At 45.3% G+C, this 17,517-nt stretch overlaps 1 protein-coding gene across 1 annotated transcript in view; it reads left to right on the forward strand.

The window, feature by feature from the left end:
* The first annotated feature begins 2,435 nt into the window (after positions 1 to 2,435).
* Positions 2,436 to 17,517, forward strand: part of ZSWIM6 (zinc finger SWIM-type containing 6) — a 142,682-nt gene continuing 127,600 nt past the window's right edge. Inside the window, exon 1 of the mRNA XM_061368662.1 lies at positions 2,436 to 2,994. Coding sequence (XP_061224646.1) covers positions 2,487 to 2,994 — 508 coding nt within the window. The 5' untranslated portion in view covers positions 2,436 to 2,486. The remainder of the gene's footprint in view (positions 2,995 to 17,517) is intronic.

A 17,517-nucleotide genomic window follows, 5' to 3' on the forward strand; every position in this document is an offset into this window, starting at 1 on the left:
TCCAGGCTCCCTAATCCCCTCAAAATTTAGTTGTAGTTAAGTTCATAAATCCAATAGATTACTTGTAAAGTACATGCCTAAAAGGAGGAAGAAGCCACTTAATATTCCAGCAAGGTATCTGTGGACTCATGAAACTGGCACCTCAAGAGTAACTGTTTTGTGTCATCTACACTTAGAGGCACAAGCATCACTTTAAACTCATTTGTTATCCAGAAGGTAGCTCTCATGATCCCGAAGAACAACTTGTAGTGTATATATATATAAAGAGCCCCATAGTTCAGGCCTTGTAGTCTGCAGTTCAAAATGTGGTTTAAAAAAATCAGTCATTTTCTTACTACAAGCAACTGAAAATATATCAGAAAAAAAAATAGTCTATACCTAGAAAAACAAATCCCCATCTGTGAAATTTCAAATCACTGCTACAGTCTGAGAGTTTACAAGCATATAAAAAGGCCAGTATTTGCGTATTCTAGACCATCTTCATGCTTCTACTGAAAACAGAAAATGCAATTTCTGCAAGGCTCCTTATTCCCCTGTTCAGAGAATAAGAGATTGTTCTAGTCTGGAATTTGCTGGAAACAAAAAGTAGATGTCATGTTTCGAGTTAACCTGATGTTATTTGTACTTCCTAGATTTTACGGCTGGCACACTTGACATTCTTTGGCTGCATTCCCTGATGGAGCCAGCTCCCCATCACGAACCTACCAGCTGGAGGCTAGTGTTGCATCATGGAAAATGTAGTGTAGCTGAGTGAACTAGACTATGTGAATGAAGCCACCAGGCACTCAAATTACAGGTCCTGTGCCACATACTAGTGAGGGCTGTTCGCTGTTAAATCCAGAGGAGTAAGTGTTGTTTTCAACTGTGAATTGGCAAAAATGCTGTTTCCAAGCTAAGGTACCATTTATTAAATATTTATGTATTCAAGAATGCCGATTGCTCTGAAGTGATACATCAATGTCTCTCTTCATAGGAAAGGCATTACCGGATTTATTTGCCTGCTCTGATCCTTACTGTATTTTCATAATATGTTACATTAGCAGTGTGGCTGCAATTAGGACTGGAACTCCCTGCCACAAGCAAGGGCTGCATGTGGTATTTACCCAGTACTGTGCAGGACATATGTATATTCGAGATATCTATGTATCTATTAATATAGATAGATACACCTCTATATAACTATATATCAATCCATGTAGATAGGCATATAGATATGTATATCTATATCGATATATAAATGGATATATATATGTATATGGATACATAGGGGCATATATATGTATACTTATATCTCAATATAGATATACAGATGTGTATGTATGTAAGGCTTCCTCAGCCTGTCACTGTGTCCTGTTTTCTCACTCTTCACTTTCAGGAAGGCCACTTCGTCTGAGTCATTCTGTGCGATCCCGAATGAATGGCATGTCTTCTGGTGACCGCACGGACTCACTGCAGAGCTCTTCCGACCGCACGTCCTGCTGCCGCCGCACCACTCGCTGAGAGTCACCCCTGGCCGGCCGCCTCCCGGAGCTCCCCCGCCGCTGCAGTGACTCACCGCGGGCGGGCGGCGGCAGGCCCGTGCCCGCGGGCTCCAGCACGGACCATCTGGGAAGAGACCGGGCCGCCTGGGACAGGCACACGGCACCCGCCGGCACCGCACGCGCCGGGGACCCCGCTGCCGGTGCCGTGCTCCCTCTAATAGCGGGGAAATACCGAAACAAAAAGGTGGGGGCGCAGCCCGCTGAGGCACCGCACAGGCTCGCTGCGGGCACGCGCGGGGGCTCACACCGCGGCTACCGCCCCAGAGGCGGGCTGGTACGGCAGGAGCAGAGGCATTTCGAGCATATGTGTTCCCTCCTACCTGCCCCTCCGCCGCTCTCCCGCATCAGCTCTTAGCAACCAGCGGAGCCGCGGCGGAAGACTGGCGCCGCTCTGCCTCACTCCCCTGTCCCCACTCCCTGGGCAGGCCGCCGGAGCTGTGCCGGCCCCCTCCTGTCCACAGCCGAGAGCGTCCGCGCTCAGCCGGTACCGTATTTTCCAGCAGCACGGCGCAGCTCTACCGCCCGCCCGCCGGCTTTCCCCGCAGAGGTGACCGGGTTGAGGCCGCGGCGGCCCCTCCCCCGCATTCCATTCCCTATATGGCGGTAGAGAGGGGCGCCGCCGGCCACGCCCCCTTTTCCCACCACGCGAGCGAGGCGCGCCCGGGCTTGAGCCCGTGACATCACTCGGGGCGGGTGGGGGTAACCGCGGCGCACCGCCCGCCGGCGCGCGGGGCCAGCCTCGCTCGGGCCGTTCTATTTACGTTCGTGCCTCTGCTTTGCATAAGCCCCTCCTCAACGCCGCTGGGAGGTGTCCGGCACCGCCCCCGACACCATATGAGGGCAGAAGGGGGCGTATCCCGGAGGGGCTCGCGGCTGTCCGCTGCCTTCCTGGAGCCGTTTATAGGGTACAGCCACTTCCGCTGTCTGCTTAGAAGCGGCGCGATCATGGCGGAGCGCGGTCAGCTCCCTCCCCCCGCCAAGCGCCTCTGCTGCAGACCCGGCTATGGCTCGGCGTGCAGGCCGGGACAGCGGCCGGGCGGCGCCGGACCCGGCAGCGGGGCGCTCTGTGCCGGACCTTCCTCTGCAGCTGCCGCTGCCGCCCTGGGGCTGCTGCCGCTCGGCAAGACCCAGAGCCCAGAGTCCCTCTTGGACATCGCGGCTCGGAAGGTGGCGGAGAAGTGGCCGTTCCAGCGGGTGGAGGAGCGGTTCGAGCGGATTCCGGAGCCGGTGCAGCGCAGGATCGTCTACTGGTCCTTCCCCCGCAGTGAGAGGGAGATCTGCATGTACTCCTCCTTCAACACCGGCGCAGATGACCCCGCCGCCGCCGGAGGGGTCGCCACCGCGCCCGGCGGGGCCGCGGACCCCGCTGCTGCCGCCGACGAGAACCGCCTGCCCTTCCGCAGGGGCATCGCTCTGCTCGACGGCGGCTGCGTCGATAACGTCCTGCAAGTCGGTGAGTCACCGGCCGGGGCCGCGCTCCGGAGCCGGACCTCCCCCGCCGGGGGTCTCCCGCTGCATGTCACCCACCTGCCGTCCGGGGAGCCGCCTCCCAACTGCCTGCCTTACACGGTCCCGGCGGCCGGAACCTTTCCCCTGCCCCGGGAGACTCTGGCGGGGGGTCCAGCAGCGCGGGCGGGGAGCTGCTCCGAGCGGCCGGCCCGTACTAGCCATTCGCTCTGGTTGTAATGCGGACCGGCCACCTTCCTCCGCACCGTGCCGAGGGGGGGGTGTGTGTGGGGTGTGTGTGTAGGTTCTTCTCCGCCTCGCATCCAGGACACCGAGTAACTCCCTTACTCTGTGACACGATCGTGGCCCCTGGGCAGGTCGCCCCCAGTCTGTCCCTTTAACTCGCCCCCCCACCCCACCAGCGCGCCTTGTCCGCTCCCCGTAATCCAGCCCGTGCAATCCCGTTTGGCTCTGCCCTCTTCCAGCGCCCACCCGCGGTAATCCGGGTCATCTCTTTACCCCGAGCCACAATAGCGAGGAGATGCCACCCCCCCATCCCGGGGGGGACCGCTGGTGGAAATGAATCAGCAGAAGGGCGGCTGGCGGGGGAAGAAGGGGGGGGGGGGCGGGATGCGCCGCCGTCCAAAATAAAGACATAAAAGCGGAGCGAGACCCCAGCAGCGGGTGTGCGGGGGGGGATCCGCGAACAAAGGCATTTCTAGGGCAGCCGCGGCGGCGGCGGCGAGCCGGAGGGAGGGGGAGCGATCCACCCCGCTTGGGGGTTTGTGGCGGGGGGGAGTTGCTTTGGGATGACTGCTTCTTGACCGGGGCCGGGGGGGGGGGGGAAATCGCCGTTCTTCCTTCTCCTGGAACAATATCCTCCCCTTCTTTTCCTTTCCCCCCCCCCCCCCAAGCCCCACCGCCTGCCGCTGCTCTTCACCCGCTGCGGGCGCCCAGGGTTAACTCCTCCCTGCCTGTGTTTAAAAGGCTGCAGCGCTGGGTGCCCCCCACTTTTGGGGGCCTGTCTGCGGGGCGAGTCCCCCCATTCCCATCCGGGAGCCAGCCCCGGCCCACAGCTCCCCCCCCGCCGGTAGGTGATGCTCTTTGTGCGACCCGGCCACTTTGTTCTCATTTTCATGTTTATTTGCGTCTCTTTTTTTTCCCCCAGTTTTCTGTCGCTTCCCCTCCTCCTCCCCCAAAAGGGGAAGCCAGACAAAAGAGGCTTGCTGCTCGCCTTTTGTTGGCGGCGGCGGCACGGGGTGTGTGTGTATGTTTGTGGGGACGTCGGGATCCCCCCCTCTATGTTTTCCCCCAACCCTCTGTCCTGCGCGCTGCGGGTTGTACTTGTCGGGCAGCTCGCAAACGTGCCATCAGTTTTTCCCGAAGGGCAGCCGTGTCCCTGCTCCCAGGCTCTGTGCCCTTCCCTTCTGCCTACGGGGACTTTTTTTTTTTTTTTTTTTAATCTAATTAACTTTCTTAAGTTTCATCTTTTGGCTTTCTCTTTCCAAAGGTCTGAGGTGCATCTCTGGTTCCTCAGGACTGGCAAAACCAGAAGTAGGGCTTTTTTAGCTGGGCTGGCAGTGCTGAGATTTTTTTTTTTCCTTTGCCTTTAGCTTGCACTTGATTCTGTTTGCAAGCGATGAGGAATGACAGGAGTGCACATAGGGAGGGTTTCTTGGCTGATTGCATTTAAGCCAGGAATTCACTGTGAAAATAAAGCCAAGGGGCGATAAATAAAAGATGCAATCTTCGCTAGGAGACAGACACCCAGCGTGGGCTTTGCCTTGCTTGCTTTCAGTGGTGGAATAGGCCTCTGTGAGTAGTTGTGAAAGGAAAAAGTAACTTTTTGTATGGCTTCAAAAGGGGGGGTGGGCACTATGAAATGTTGGCAAGGGTCAATGCGAAGGAAGAAAATATGCATAAATACAACGAAAGTGTTGACTGCTGTTCCCGGAGCCCTTAAGCACGTTCCGAACAAATGCTATACCTACTGCTGAAAATACATCTGCTTTGATGTCTCCACATCTTTCCCCCCCCCCCCCGTATGCGAGTCTCCTCTGGAAGGCTGCGCAAAAATAGTAGTAGGAACTGGTGACACGAAACTTAGTTGTTCTGACCGAAGGCTTTGGCTTGCCTGGTGAGGGAGGCATGGAGCACTTGAGAGGCTGGGTCCTGCTGTAGGAAAGTTCTTGTGTAATTTGGGCAGGTAGCTGTATCATTAGGGCCCCCTCTTGCTGGCAGTGTACTCGTGCAGCGGAAAGGTGCAACTGTTAAAGCCAATTCAACTACCGTGAATTATATTGGACAGAGAATGGAATTGGTTCCATATAATATGGCTGAATATGTAGCATTGAGGAAAATGTAATGTTGAGTTTATGTAAGTGCATGTTTAGTGACCATATAAATGTGAACTCATGTGCTTTGCAGTATGAGTAATGGAAACTCTGTAAATGTTTACTACTGTACTATGGAAAAGTGCGGCTATTGGACAAAGTACAATTTATTACATATCAGTTCTAACAGCTTTACTTGTAACTCTTAAGTATTACTATAAACAGGGAATATAGGATTTGATTTCTGAGGGAAAAGCATGAATTTCAGTTCAGTGGTTGTTAAATGGAACCATTCTGAATTTTACTTTTTATCTTTTTTTTTTTCCAGCCTATCCCTAAATAAACATTCAAGCAATTTTATCATGTCCATTTATTGCAAGCGGGAAAACTTCAAAACCTTGTGTCCACAGCCTGATAAAAATCTTCATGTGATACTGCTCCCCTCCAACTTCACCTCATGTGTGTGATAAAAAGAAAATCTTGCATGAAAGGAAGATGACACATTAGTGATAGTCATAAACAATGTTCTTAGTAATCAATCAAGTAGCCTATTCTTAAATTGAATGATATTGTCCCAGCATAATAATTAGCATCACTTAATTTTGGACTATTATTTTCTCCAAAAAAATTGGCTTCAGATTTTCATTTGCATCTAATTTATTGATGTTGTTATAGTTTTTGATATATTGCAGTTAGATATGAAGGGCTTTCTTTTTTAGTTAATTGAAATAAACCAATCCAAAACCAAACATAATTCAGTCTCCTAAAGCAGCCCTTTTCAACTGCATAAACCAGAGCTTTTATACCATGCATGTTTTTAATTTATTTCAAACCAACTATTTTTAGGAAAAATTACAGTCTAAACATGAAAGCACTTTGTGAGTAAATACAACAATCTGGGAGGAAAACTAGAAATTGGCTGTGTTTCATTTGGCCAAATTTGTGAAGATGCCAGGAAATAGCAGACGCTTTTAGATGGTGAAGTGTATATTTGGTTTCTGAGGTTAGTCCTGAATTAGTATACAGTACTGTATTGTCGTCACAGCTGTGGCTGTCAAGGTTAGGAAGAGCTGTGATCCCTCAGTAGCACATTTGACCTGGTGGGAGCCCTTAATGCAGCTATTCTAGGAGAAGAAAAAAGCTCTGTGCCTCTGCTGGTGTGACCCTTCTTACTTGGGGAAAGACAGAGACTACCTTCACTGTATGTACTGCTGTGAAGCTCAGCTTTACTGATGTAGCTGCATCCACGTTGGAAGTACTTGAAGTGTTTTTTAATACGTCACAGAAGTACTCCTAGAGTATCCTTGTCTGACTGTAATTTGAGGTTGGGTATTCTTTGCTGCCTAGACCCTGCTTGCTCACACAAGTCTTCCTTTAAGGCATTACAGCCCTTTCCATGGCAGCACGAGGCTTTATAATCATGGTAGTCATGCCTCTTGGGTATGAATGGCAAGGCAGTGAGTTGGAGGGAAGAGACTCCTAGGGAAGGAAAACAATGTAAAGGATTGGCTGGCACTTAGCGCAGCTCTAGAATGTAATGTTGATATTGTGAGCTAGAAACCTGCCTTGTCTGTGGGAGATGGTTCAGTCAAACAGCATCATTGCTATGCAGCTGCAGACCTGTTTTTCTAAAGCCCCTCAGTGATAGGTGGCCAGGGGATGTAACCAGAATACTTTTTAGAGAAAAAGTGTAGTTTCTCAAGTGTAGCATAATGCTTGGAGCTCCCTGGACATGACTTGATTTATAAATGAAGTTAAAGACTTGTGATTTTTTTTTTTTCCAATTTTCTTTTAAAGAGAAGTATTTATCTTATGACTCAGAGGTTCTTTTATCATCTGTTGTTACAGCCGATTATCCCCCCACTTTTCCTGAAACTTGGTGATTACTTTCAAAACCAGGAGAAGCCATATTTTCATGAGGAAGAAGAGAAAGCTTTACAAGACCATGTTGGTAATTGCTGCATGTAATTCTGGTGGAATATGATTGTAGTCAGCGAATTTCAGATACTTTTTACTAATGATGATTCCAGTTAATAATGTTTGTTCTTTTTAGTTCTCTTTACAAAAAAGAATACGAAATAGGTGAGCAAGCAAAAGAAATATAATTTATCTTTGTTCAAGGTTAAGTTGGGTAAAGTTGTTTGAGTGCCAACAGTATGTGAAGCACCTTTCTGTTGATAAAACCACACCAAGTATTTTATTAGCAAAGTTGGCACAAATGCTTGTGTGCCCTGAGTTGAAATGCACCTTTTAGCAGACATGATGATCTTCGCTGATCCGTGCAATATATATTTATTGTTGACAACACCTGTAGGACACACGGATATAGTTACAAAAAAATATTAGCGCAGGTAAAGTGTTGTGGCAAAATGAAGTCTCCCTAGTTGTAGGCACTGTGTTTTCCATTAACTTCTTGGTGTTCTGTGATACCAAATTGTTCTGGTATATGTAGTGATCCCTTTACAAGGGTGAAAGGTTGTATTAAACTCTTAAGGAGAAGTTGATCTGGTGACATGCTGAATGAACAAGCATGGTTTCTTCCACCATCAGCCTGATGTTGGGGTTTGGTTAGGAATATATGACTAAAGCAAGAAATCCAGAATTTGTTAATACAGTATTGTGCTAGGGGGGTAAACAAATGATGTCTGACTTTTTGCTGGACTTATTTTGACTTAGTTCCAAGGCTAGTAGAGTCTTGCAAAAATATCTTCATTGATTCCAGTTTCAGCTCGCTTTAAGAAATAACTACCAATCAGTGTTTCCAAGTTCTGGAACCGAAAAAAGTAAACTGATTTTGAAATATTTCTTCCTGAAAGGGAGACATCTGAATGCATTCTACTTTCCTTGTTAGACTTGGAATGCAATGCATTAATTAGGGGAATGCTCAAGCTATTTTCAGTTTGTGTGCTCTGATGTACTGTCTTTGACCTTGAATCATTTCTCTGGAACCCCTGAAAAAAGGGGGAGGGAAAAAAGCTTTCTTTCAAGACTAGATTACTAAATGTGGAAGACTTTGTAAACTGGTTCCTGCCTTTTTCAGTCCTTCTAAAAATAATCTGGATTTCCAGAGAAAGTAAACATTTTAGAGTGATTTCAAGGTACAAAAATAAAACCTTATACTGTCTTTAAACGTAATTATGAAGAGTAGGATAACTGTAATAGGACAGTGTCAATACTGCTCTAGAATTTTAATTTTTAAGGAGAAAATGAGTTGTGAATCACTTCCCATCACAGTTTTTAAAACAAGGAATCCTCTATGGAATGGTTTTATATTGTGTTTACATAACAAAATTTTTCATTGTTTAAGGTCAGTGTTCATGTTTCATTTCTCCCCCACCAAGTTCAAGGCTTTTCTCACTTCCAAGAAAACAATTTTCATTCTCAAAACTTGCTTTCTTGTTAGAAAGCAATTCCATCTCTGTAGATGATCAGATGTTTTGGTATGTAGCAGTTCTTGAATTTGAGCCAGTTGTCATGCCAGCAGCTGACGCCTGTGTGTGCACACTCTATCCCTGTACTCTAACTTTCAGAGATGAACAATTAACTAAAAGCAAAATCTGTGCGTGAAAGTAGGCTGGAACTATTTAAATGTCAGCATTAGACAAACTAGTTTCCTTAAAATTCAGGAGCCAGTTGCTCTGTTTTGCTGTGTCATTTGTTTGTTGGGTTTTTGTTTTGTTTTGTTTTGTTTGTTAAGAGACTTGTTAAAATTGAACCCTTAGTTAAGACTCTGGTAAAGTTTTAATTTAAAAAATATAACCTGCTTTGAGTGAATAGTGTATTATTAGTACAGCAGTTTTTACTGGTGAAGGGTAAAGTATATCTTACAGCAGACTGTAAGGTATGTCTGCACAGGTTCAATTTTAATGTCACTTCTTGTTTGGGTAATCTAGTTATGTCAAGATTAAATTGTGAAGCTTTGTAGTAGTGTACCAAAATGGGAGCCAAATTATGGTAGTATAGGAATGTGCAGCTGACCTCCCTTTACTTTCTTTCTCTTTAGCTGTTGTTTTTCTTTGGGGATTAGGTTTAATATTTACTGCATTTTTAAATTTTTTTTAAGACAAAGCCACAAACAAAAACAAAAGGAAAAAAGGGACCACACTATTTTAACTGACAAAAGCTATCCTAATTTATGAATATGCTATGTGTGACAGCAGCTAATTTGAAATTTTAAAAAGCTTTCATGTGCAGCAAGGGTATAGATTTAATGTGAATTCTGATTGCTTGGAATGCCATCAGCCTGACAGCACGTGAATACTTGAGTACTGTCCAACAACTGCACTTGTTGTTCTGGAAGATTGTCCCCTTGAACTTCCAGTTTTTCCTCTCGGTTTGCTATCTAAGACTACCTGTGTAAAATGCTTCTCTCAGCTGGATACATTTGCAGCCCTTGACTTGGCTTCGTAACCTTCTGTGACCTGGATCACTAGGGATGTTGGCTGGTACTGTACGCTGGTTTGCATTCTCCTTCGAGCTACATGCCAATTACCATGATTTATGAGATGCCCTTGTGGTGCATTACCCTGTGTCCTCCAGTGAAGCAGCAATACACATCCAGTCTTTGTTGCCTTTGCCCTCCTACTGAAGACTAGGAAATCTAGAAAACTTGTGATGTAAGACCCTATCTTAAAATAGGTTTTTTTTCCTGATTTAATTCTGCAAATCTGCAAACAGACCAGAGGAGTGTAGCCTTCTAATAGTAACTACAGTGTAGGGAATTCCTTTGTGGTTAAGTTAGAACTGATAAAAGGCCTGCTGTGGGAGCTGAGTGGCTGTACAAAAGACTTTCTGGTTTGACATAATTCAGTGTAGACCGAAGTGTCTTCTAGCATAGGCTTTTACCAGTGCTTTATTAAACCCTTCTGAAAAATGGGGAACTCTGAAAGAGGGGAATCTTTTACGGTGTTTACAGTATATTTTAATGTAACTGAGATGAACACCCATCATACACTTGAAAAGCAACACTTAGTTGTTTTAAATTTTTTAGTTTTCTTTTTTTTTCACTCTAACCCCTATTCCTTGTTGCAAGTGAGTACATCGGCAGTCTTGAAATATCTAGAAATTGTTGCTTTGGAAATACATGGGCAATGATTGGGAAGATCTGATGTTAGTTGGAAGGATAAAATAAAACCTGTCATTAAGTTTAAATTTGCAGTAGTAGAGCTGGCTGATTGGGTAAATTGGAAGCTCATTTGCTGAATTAATGTGGTAAAAATTCAGGTGACTTACCTTTTGTCCTGCTTTATTTAACAGTCTGCCTGTTTACATAAGTCATCTTTCATTATTAATTGGTGTCAGACCTTTAATACGTTATGGAATTGCAAAACTAAGTGGGGAAAAATGGCATAGTAGGAATAAATTTCACAGAAGTAGGCATTAATACATACCTTTATAATTTGACAAAAGTTAATCTCATTCAAAGGATTTTTTTAAAAGCTGGAAAAAACAAATGTTGCATAGCTGTATGACTTCTAAGAGTACACATGCCAAGTTTAACTGCTAACTGGTTACTGACAGCTGGTAGTATTGGGAATATAGTGCAGAAACTGCAGGAATTGCACAGCTGACTACGGTGTTTAATTGATACTGACTAATGAAATAAAGGATATTTGACCATTGAGGCACTTAAAATTGGATAAACTGTTTTATAATGTGTGAGACAAATTTACAATCTGTAACAGAGTATTCTAATTATTTTTGGTTTTTAAACTTGTGTTAAAAGCGAGGGTTTGGGTTAAGGCCTTTACCAGCGCTGGCTCTCTTGGATTCGTTTCCATTTGCGTGAAGTTTGCCTCTCTCTTACTTTGTGCTAGAGGCTTGCCTTCTCTCTGCATAGCAGTGTTCAGCCGTGTGTGCAAGGCATAATGGCAACACAGACTCTTTTTCAGCACATCAGCATCTAGCTTACCCTTGTCAAAAGCTGCTTCACAGTTATTGTTAGTTTACAATTATTCTTCGTAGCTTGGTAATTATTGCTAGTATTTAATTTCTACATTCAGCTTTGATATTTTGACTGCCCTAATGTCCATAGAGCAGCAATCCATATTCAGTGATGGGACTGATAGTAGTACATTTATGGAAGATAGATATAAATAAACGAAGGTAGTGTTGTCTTCAGGGTTTCATATGCTTACTGGTTGGTCATTTTTGCTATTTAGCTGCAGCTTTGGCTATGAAAGGACCATGGATAAAATGTTTGTATTAAGAACTCATTAACAAATACAACTACAGGTAGTCTTCCTGAAATCTTCTAGAAAACATGAGCAATTCAGCAAAGTTGAGCAGAGAACCTTACAGTAACCCATTGATTACTTACACAGCAGTTGCCTCAGTGAAGTACTTGTTTTGCTTCTCCTGTTTGTGGAATACAATGTGCTGCTTTGGGAGGGTGAAAAGTAGTCTTAGTTAAACACTCAGCCGCGTATTTACGAGGTTGGCCTCAGTGACCGCATTAAACACGGCCTATGCTTCTTCAAGACAATTCTGCTGAGTATGCTGATTTTAAAAGTTCAACAACAGGGAAAAATCAATAGTCTAAATGAATTGTTTAATATATTAGCTAAAAACAGGAAACCTGGAATGCTTTTATTCTGAAATACTGCGTTATGACCATTGACAACTGGGACAGCTGGCTGTGCTGCTGCTGTTGTACATGCAAAATGAGTCTCAGTTCCTCCATTGATTTAGGCTGTAAACTGAAACCTTGCAAACTGTCTACAATTAATGTCTTGGGGATAAAATATCAAGTGCATTATATTCTGTGTCTGTGCCTGGATTTAGCTGTATTACCAGAAAGCATGAAACTTCAGTTTTGCTTCTTCTGGAGCAGAGGGATGAGGATGAGCTAAAATATGTAGCTGTTATTTAGCTTTGTTACTGCAAGCCATGATTTGTGTGAGAGCCATTGTGCAGCTTTACTGATGACATCTAAATGCATGAATTAAGAGCTGACTTCAGCTAAATTTGCTACTAATGCATAAATGGAGGGCAGTGACTAGGAATGAGATTTGATGTAACAGATACCGTGGCATTTTGATTGGGTAAGGAAGCTGAGAATAACCCACTTAGTGCTAATTAAGAAGCAGCATACAAGTTAGTTTTGCTGACAAGTTTTCAATGATCAAACTTTATATTGTCATGTATCCTGGCAATAATTTACAGGCTTGATTTCTAATTAGGTAGATAATAAATACAAGTGGCTATTTGATGGCAGGAGTGAAGAAGTACTTAGGAGTAAACAAGCTCAAGTTTGGCTCATTGAGTAAGATGTACTTGAAGAGAGGTGGCAAATGCTTTGACCTTTATAGATAGAAGGTAAGTGGGGGAGTGGTGATTTCTGAGTTAAGGTAAAGGTCAAAGGCCTCAGTAGATCCTGAAGAAGTGTATTTTAGGGAGGATATAGCCTGAATGACTTCTTCCTCTACATGGTCTATCCTGTGAGGGTATTAGTAAAGTCAGGGAAGCTGATATATTCTGTCCTACAAGATGAAACAGGTGGGCAAAACTAGCTGAGCTTTCTTTTGGCTTTTGAAATCATATAATATGTTTAAAGTTATCAAGTGGGTATTCTCTTGGGCTCTGTTTTCAACTTATGTCCCCATTTCTGCTTTATAAATAAGGTGTCTGACGCACAAAGGAAACACTCTGTTTTTCAGAAAGGGCTGACTTTCTATTTGAAGGGTATTTGTCAGATGGTACTTATATCAGAAGCAGAAGCTCCTGTTGAGTCATGGCGGATCAGTCATTACAACGGTAAAACAAAACCATTGACTTCATTTTGTACAAATCCTTGAAATGGATTTATTCATAGTTAAATGTGCATTGATAAGTTCATGGGATATAACTGAATTTCTCTTACTGTAAACCATAGTGAAGTGGCTTAATTCTCCTCGACAGGCAATAAATGGCTTAATTTTAAGCACTATATATTGCAAAAAGAGGAGACACATTTTCTTACATTTTTCTTCTCTCCCTTCTCCCTCTCTCCTCCTCGGAATTAATATTTGTGATACCCAACCTTGCAAACAACAGAGGTTTGTTTTTGTTTTTTTCCAGGGCTGTATATGGTGCTGACCTGGGAATAAGGATGGGGTTTGCAGTGAGGAAAGACAGGAATCTGATGAAGCGTGATACATAGCTTTATTAGACAAATGTAGGAAGAGGAAGGAGGAAGAGATCTGTCTGAGTTGCTACAATGGTGATCAAAAGGACTGGAGAATTTTATTCCTGTGGCTAAGAAGAGGCCATGTGAAAGACAAACTTGTCATTGGTAGTAGTCAAATGGTAAAGACTGGAAATGTAAAACAAATGTGAGCATTGTAATCTCAGTAACTAAGAGATCCGAAGTTTAGTTTGGTTCAAGAGGAAGTACTTGTGTATGCATGGGGGGACAAGGAAGGGTGCTGATGTGGTTAGGAACCTGAATATTCCTAGGGTGTACAGTAAGCTGAAAAGTAGGCAGGTGGCAATAAGATCAAAGCTGCTACTTCGTGATTACTCAAAGCGTGAAATGGGAGCTAGTGAAATGTTAGACTGGATGAATGGAAAGATGTGAATCATGGGCATGGACTTCAGTGAACTGTGCCTGTTATGAGGTCCAGCTTCCCCTCCCTCCTTGGATAACAAAAGGAAGTTAAGAAGTAGAGATAAAGTGTTGAGAAATGTCTGTCGAAAGGAAGCAGAGGAGGATGACTGCACAATGAGACACTGAACTGTGATTTTAGGAAGTAAAAGAAAACCACAGAAGCCAGTAAAAAAGTCTAAAGTTCTGGGAGAGGAATCACAGATTTATAGAAGTGCTAAAAGGTACAGGAATCCCAAACCTGAAATGTATCCAGAAGAGATCTCCTCTGGAGACCTTGGTGAAGCTGTCCCAGTATAATACTGCACTGGAACCAGCAAAGGCCCAATGGCAGAACCACATTCCAGGCAAGGGCCTTGGCATGCTCAGTGACTTGGCTGTGGGAGCGAGGTGGTGGTGATGTGGGACAGGTAGTGTGATACAACATAAACCCCTCAGGCAAAAGTTAATGGGTGAACGAGGTGGGAGAGTCAGCAGCATGAGTGCTAAAAGAAGCCTGCATATTAGCTTAGCAGGCATGTAGCTTGATTGGTAGGCATGGGTGTCTGTAGCTGTGTTTTGGGCCAGCAGCCTGGGAGGGATAGCACCCTGTTCAGCCTTTGTGGGGAAATGAATGGCCTGAGCATGGGGATGGGTGTGAGTGAATAAGGCAGAAAGAGCGGATCCATCACTGCAGTCAGTATTTTGTAGCTGATGCTGGTTTGAAATGCCAGCACTAGAGTGGGAAGGGTATGTTTGCAGGGTGGTGTGGAGTGGGACTGCCTTGGAGGTAGCCTGCCATTTAATCTTCATCAGTAGTGCTTACAAGTAGTGTTTAAGTTGCCAGAAGCATGTTCAGCACAGGCTGGAGAGGCCTTCATTGGGCCTGTGCCCCACAGAGCCCTTGCACCCTGCTCTCAGCTCCGAGCAGCTCCTGCTCCTCAGGCATAAGCACTGCTGGACCTTTGGTCAGTTTGCTTTCCAGCAGGAACGAATACGTGTTTGTGAGCAGGGGGCTGCTCTGGGATTTGTTAGTAATCTGTGTTGTAGGTGTCTTAACAGTGTCTGGTGTGGTGGTTACAACTTAACCAGCCTTGACATGCTGGTAAGTGGTACAGGGCCTCCTTTGGCTTGAGCTGCGCGTGTCTCGCTGTTCAGAGGCTCTTGCACAGGCTTACAAAACTTTGGCTTTGTTGTAAAGGTAGTGGGGTGATCAGAGGCCAAGGCCAGTATTCTGCGTTCTTTGTAAGCACAGTTTAAAGCTAAAATACAAGCCTCATATCTGTCTTCTTTCCTAGGCTGGTAACCTTAGATTGCCTGACAAAGATTGTAAATTACAAAGGCCATAAACCTTTACTATGAGAGAAGTTGAAACTGTATTTCCAGTTACAATTTAGCAGTGTTATCACTCTTGCCCATCCCTTCTTCTAGGGAGGGGACACATTCCTGGTTGGCCAAGCCTGCTGCCCTGAGGAAACCAATAGAGCAGCACAGCAGGACTACGCACAGGGCTCAGGGAATCGCAGGGAATCGCAGAATCAGTCAATAGTTGGGGTTGGAAAGGACCTTAAGATCATCAAGTTCCAACCCCCTGCCATGGCCAGGGACACCTCGCTCTAAACCATATCACCCAAGGCCTCATCCAACCTGGCCTTGAACACTGCCAGGGATGGAGCATTCACAACCTCCCTGGGCAACCTATTCCAGTGCCTCACTACCCTAACAGGAAAGAGTTTCCTCCTTATATCCAATCTAAACTTCCCCTGTTTAAGTTTTAACCCATTACCCCTTGTCTTATCACTACAGTCCCTAATGAAGAGTCCATCCCCAGCATCCTGTATGCCCCCTTCAGATACTGGAAGGCTGCTATGAGGTCTCCATGCAGCCTTCTCTTCTGCAGGCTGAACAGCCCCAACTTTCTCAACCTGTCTTCATATGGGAGGTGCTCCAGTCCCCTGATCATCCTCGTGGCCCTCCTCTGGACTTGTTCCAACAGATCCATGTCCTTTTTATGTTGAGAACTGCACACAGTACTCGAAGTGAGGTCTCACAAGAGCAGAGCAAAAGGGCAGGATCACCTCCTTCAACCTGCTGGTCATGCTCCTTTTGATGCAGCCCAGGATACGGTTGGCTTTCTGGGCTGCAAGCACACACTGAAGCCGGCTCATGTTCATTTTCTCATCGACCAACACCCCCAAGTCCTTCCCCGCAGGGCTGCTCTGAATCTCTTCTCTGTCCAACCTGTAGCTGTGCCTGGGATTGCTCTGACTCAGGTGTAGGACCTTGCACTTGGCATGGTTAAACTTCATAAGGTTGGCATCAGCCCACCTCACAAGTGTGTCAAGGTCCCTCTGGATGGCATTCCTTCCCTCCAGCGTGTCAACTGAACCTCACAGCTTGGTGTCATCGTCAAACTTGCTGAGGGCGCACTCAATCCCACTGTCCATGTCAGGGACAAAGATGTTGAACAAGACCGGTCCCAACACTGATCCCTGAGGGAGACCACTCGTTACAGGTCTCTAGCCGGACATTGAGCCATTGACCACAACTCTTTGTGTGGGTCCTCCTCCAAGAGCCCATTCCAGCAGAATTGCTCTCTCTTGTCACTTGGTGAGCTCTTTCAAGGATATACTGTGAAACAGGCCTATCAGAATAAATGTTTTCCATTGTGAAATATTTGTCATGAATATGGTAAATTAAATAACTGACTCATTTGCTGTGCCATGACTCATTTACTGCTCTGTGCCTCATTGTGTAACTCTTAGAAAAGAAAATGTGTGTGCGTGTGCTTACAAACTTGTATTTTGGAAAGGTTATTTTCTCATGATTGTAATTTACAAACTTCACCCACTGTGAAGACCACTGTGTGTTATTCACCCTGAAGTTACATGATTGCTTTAAGCTGGTTTAAATGCAGGCTGCTGGCAAAGGGATGCTGCAGTTCTTAAGCTTGCAACTTGTGCCAGGGCTTGTGGAGCTGCATGGTGCGCCAGAAAACTGGCCTGCTTATGAAGTCAGATCTTGCTGGGTGAGTTTTACCTGGTTTATTGGCTGAGAAAATGCTACTGTTGATTCAAGGGAAAGGAGATTGCAAGAGGGGGGCACTGAGAAGGGCAGGGCTTCTTTCTGTGTCAGTTGCACTTAGACTGGCTTAAAGTGACCATGAAAACCTGGCTGCTGCCTGAGGAAAAGAGATGGCTGCTTTATCTTGGAATTCACCTGTGGCAGAAGGTGTCCTGTTTGTTCCAGAGAGGCCATCATGGGCTCTTCCTGAGCCCAGGCTGTTTGTTGGGCTTCTAAGGAAGCAGTCTTTCACATCTCTTCATCCACAGTGTCTTACAAAACTTTTGCCAAGTGATGAGTACCTGTCACACTCAAGTGGTTAAAAAAAACCAGACAAATCTTTAAGAGTACAGGAAAGGGGAAGTAAATACCTAACTGCTTCCTCCAGCTGTACTCTCCCTGTCTGCATAGGTGTTGCAAAAGGTGCTTTCTGCCTTCAAATTTTGTATCTTTGCCCTTCTTTTGAGATGGCGCTGAGTTTCAGCATACTTGTGTATAATATAGATTTTCCAGGCAATTTTTCTGTTTACTGTGCAGTAGTTTGGTGACCAAATAATGTGTTCGATGTTTG

The sequence above is a fragment of the Neopsephotus bourkii genome, unplaced genomic scaffold (genome assembly GCF_033783945.1).
Source record: "Neopsephotus bourkii isolate Nb327-2 ecotype Australia unplaced genomic scaffold, CSIRO-AGI_Nbou_v1 NB_1436, whole genome shotgun sequence".
Classification (NCBI taxonomy): Eukaryota; Metazoa; Chordata; class Aves; order Psittaciformes; family Psittacidae; genus Neopsephotus; species Neopsephotus bourkii.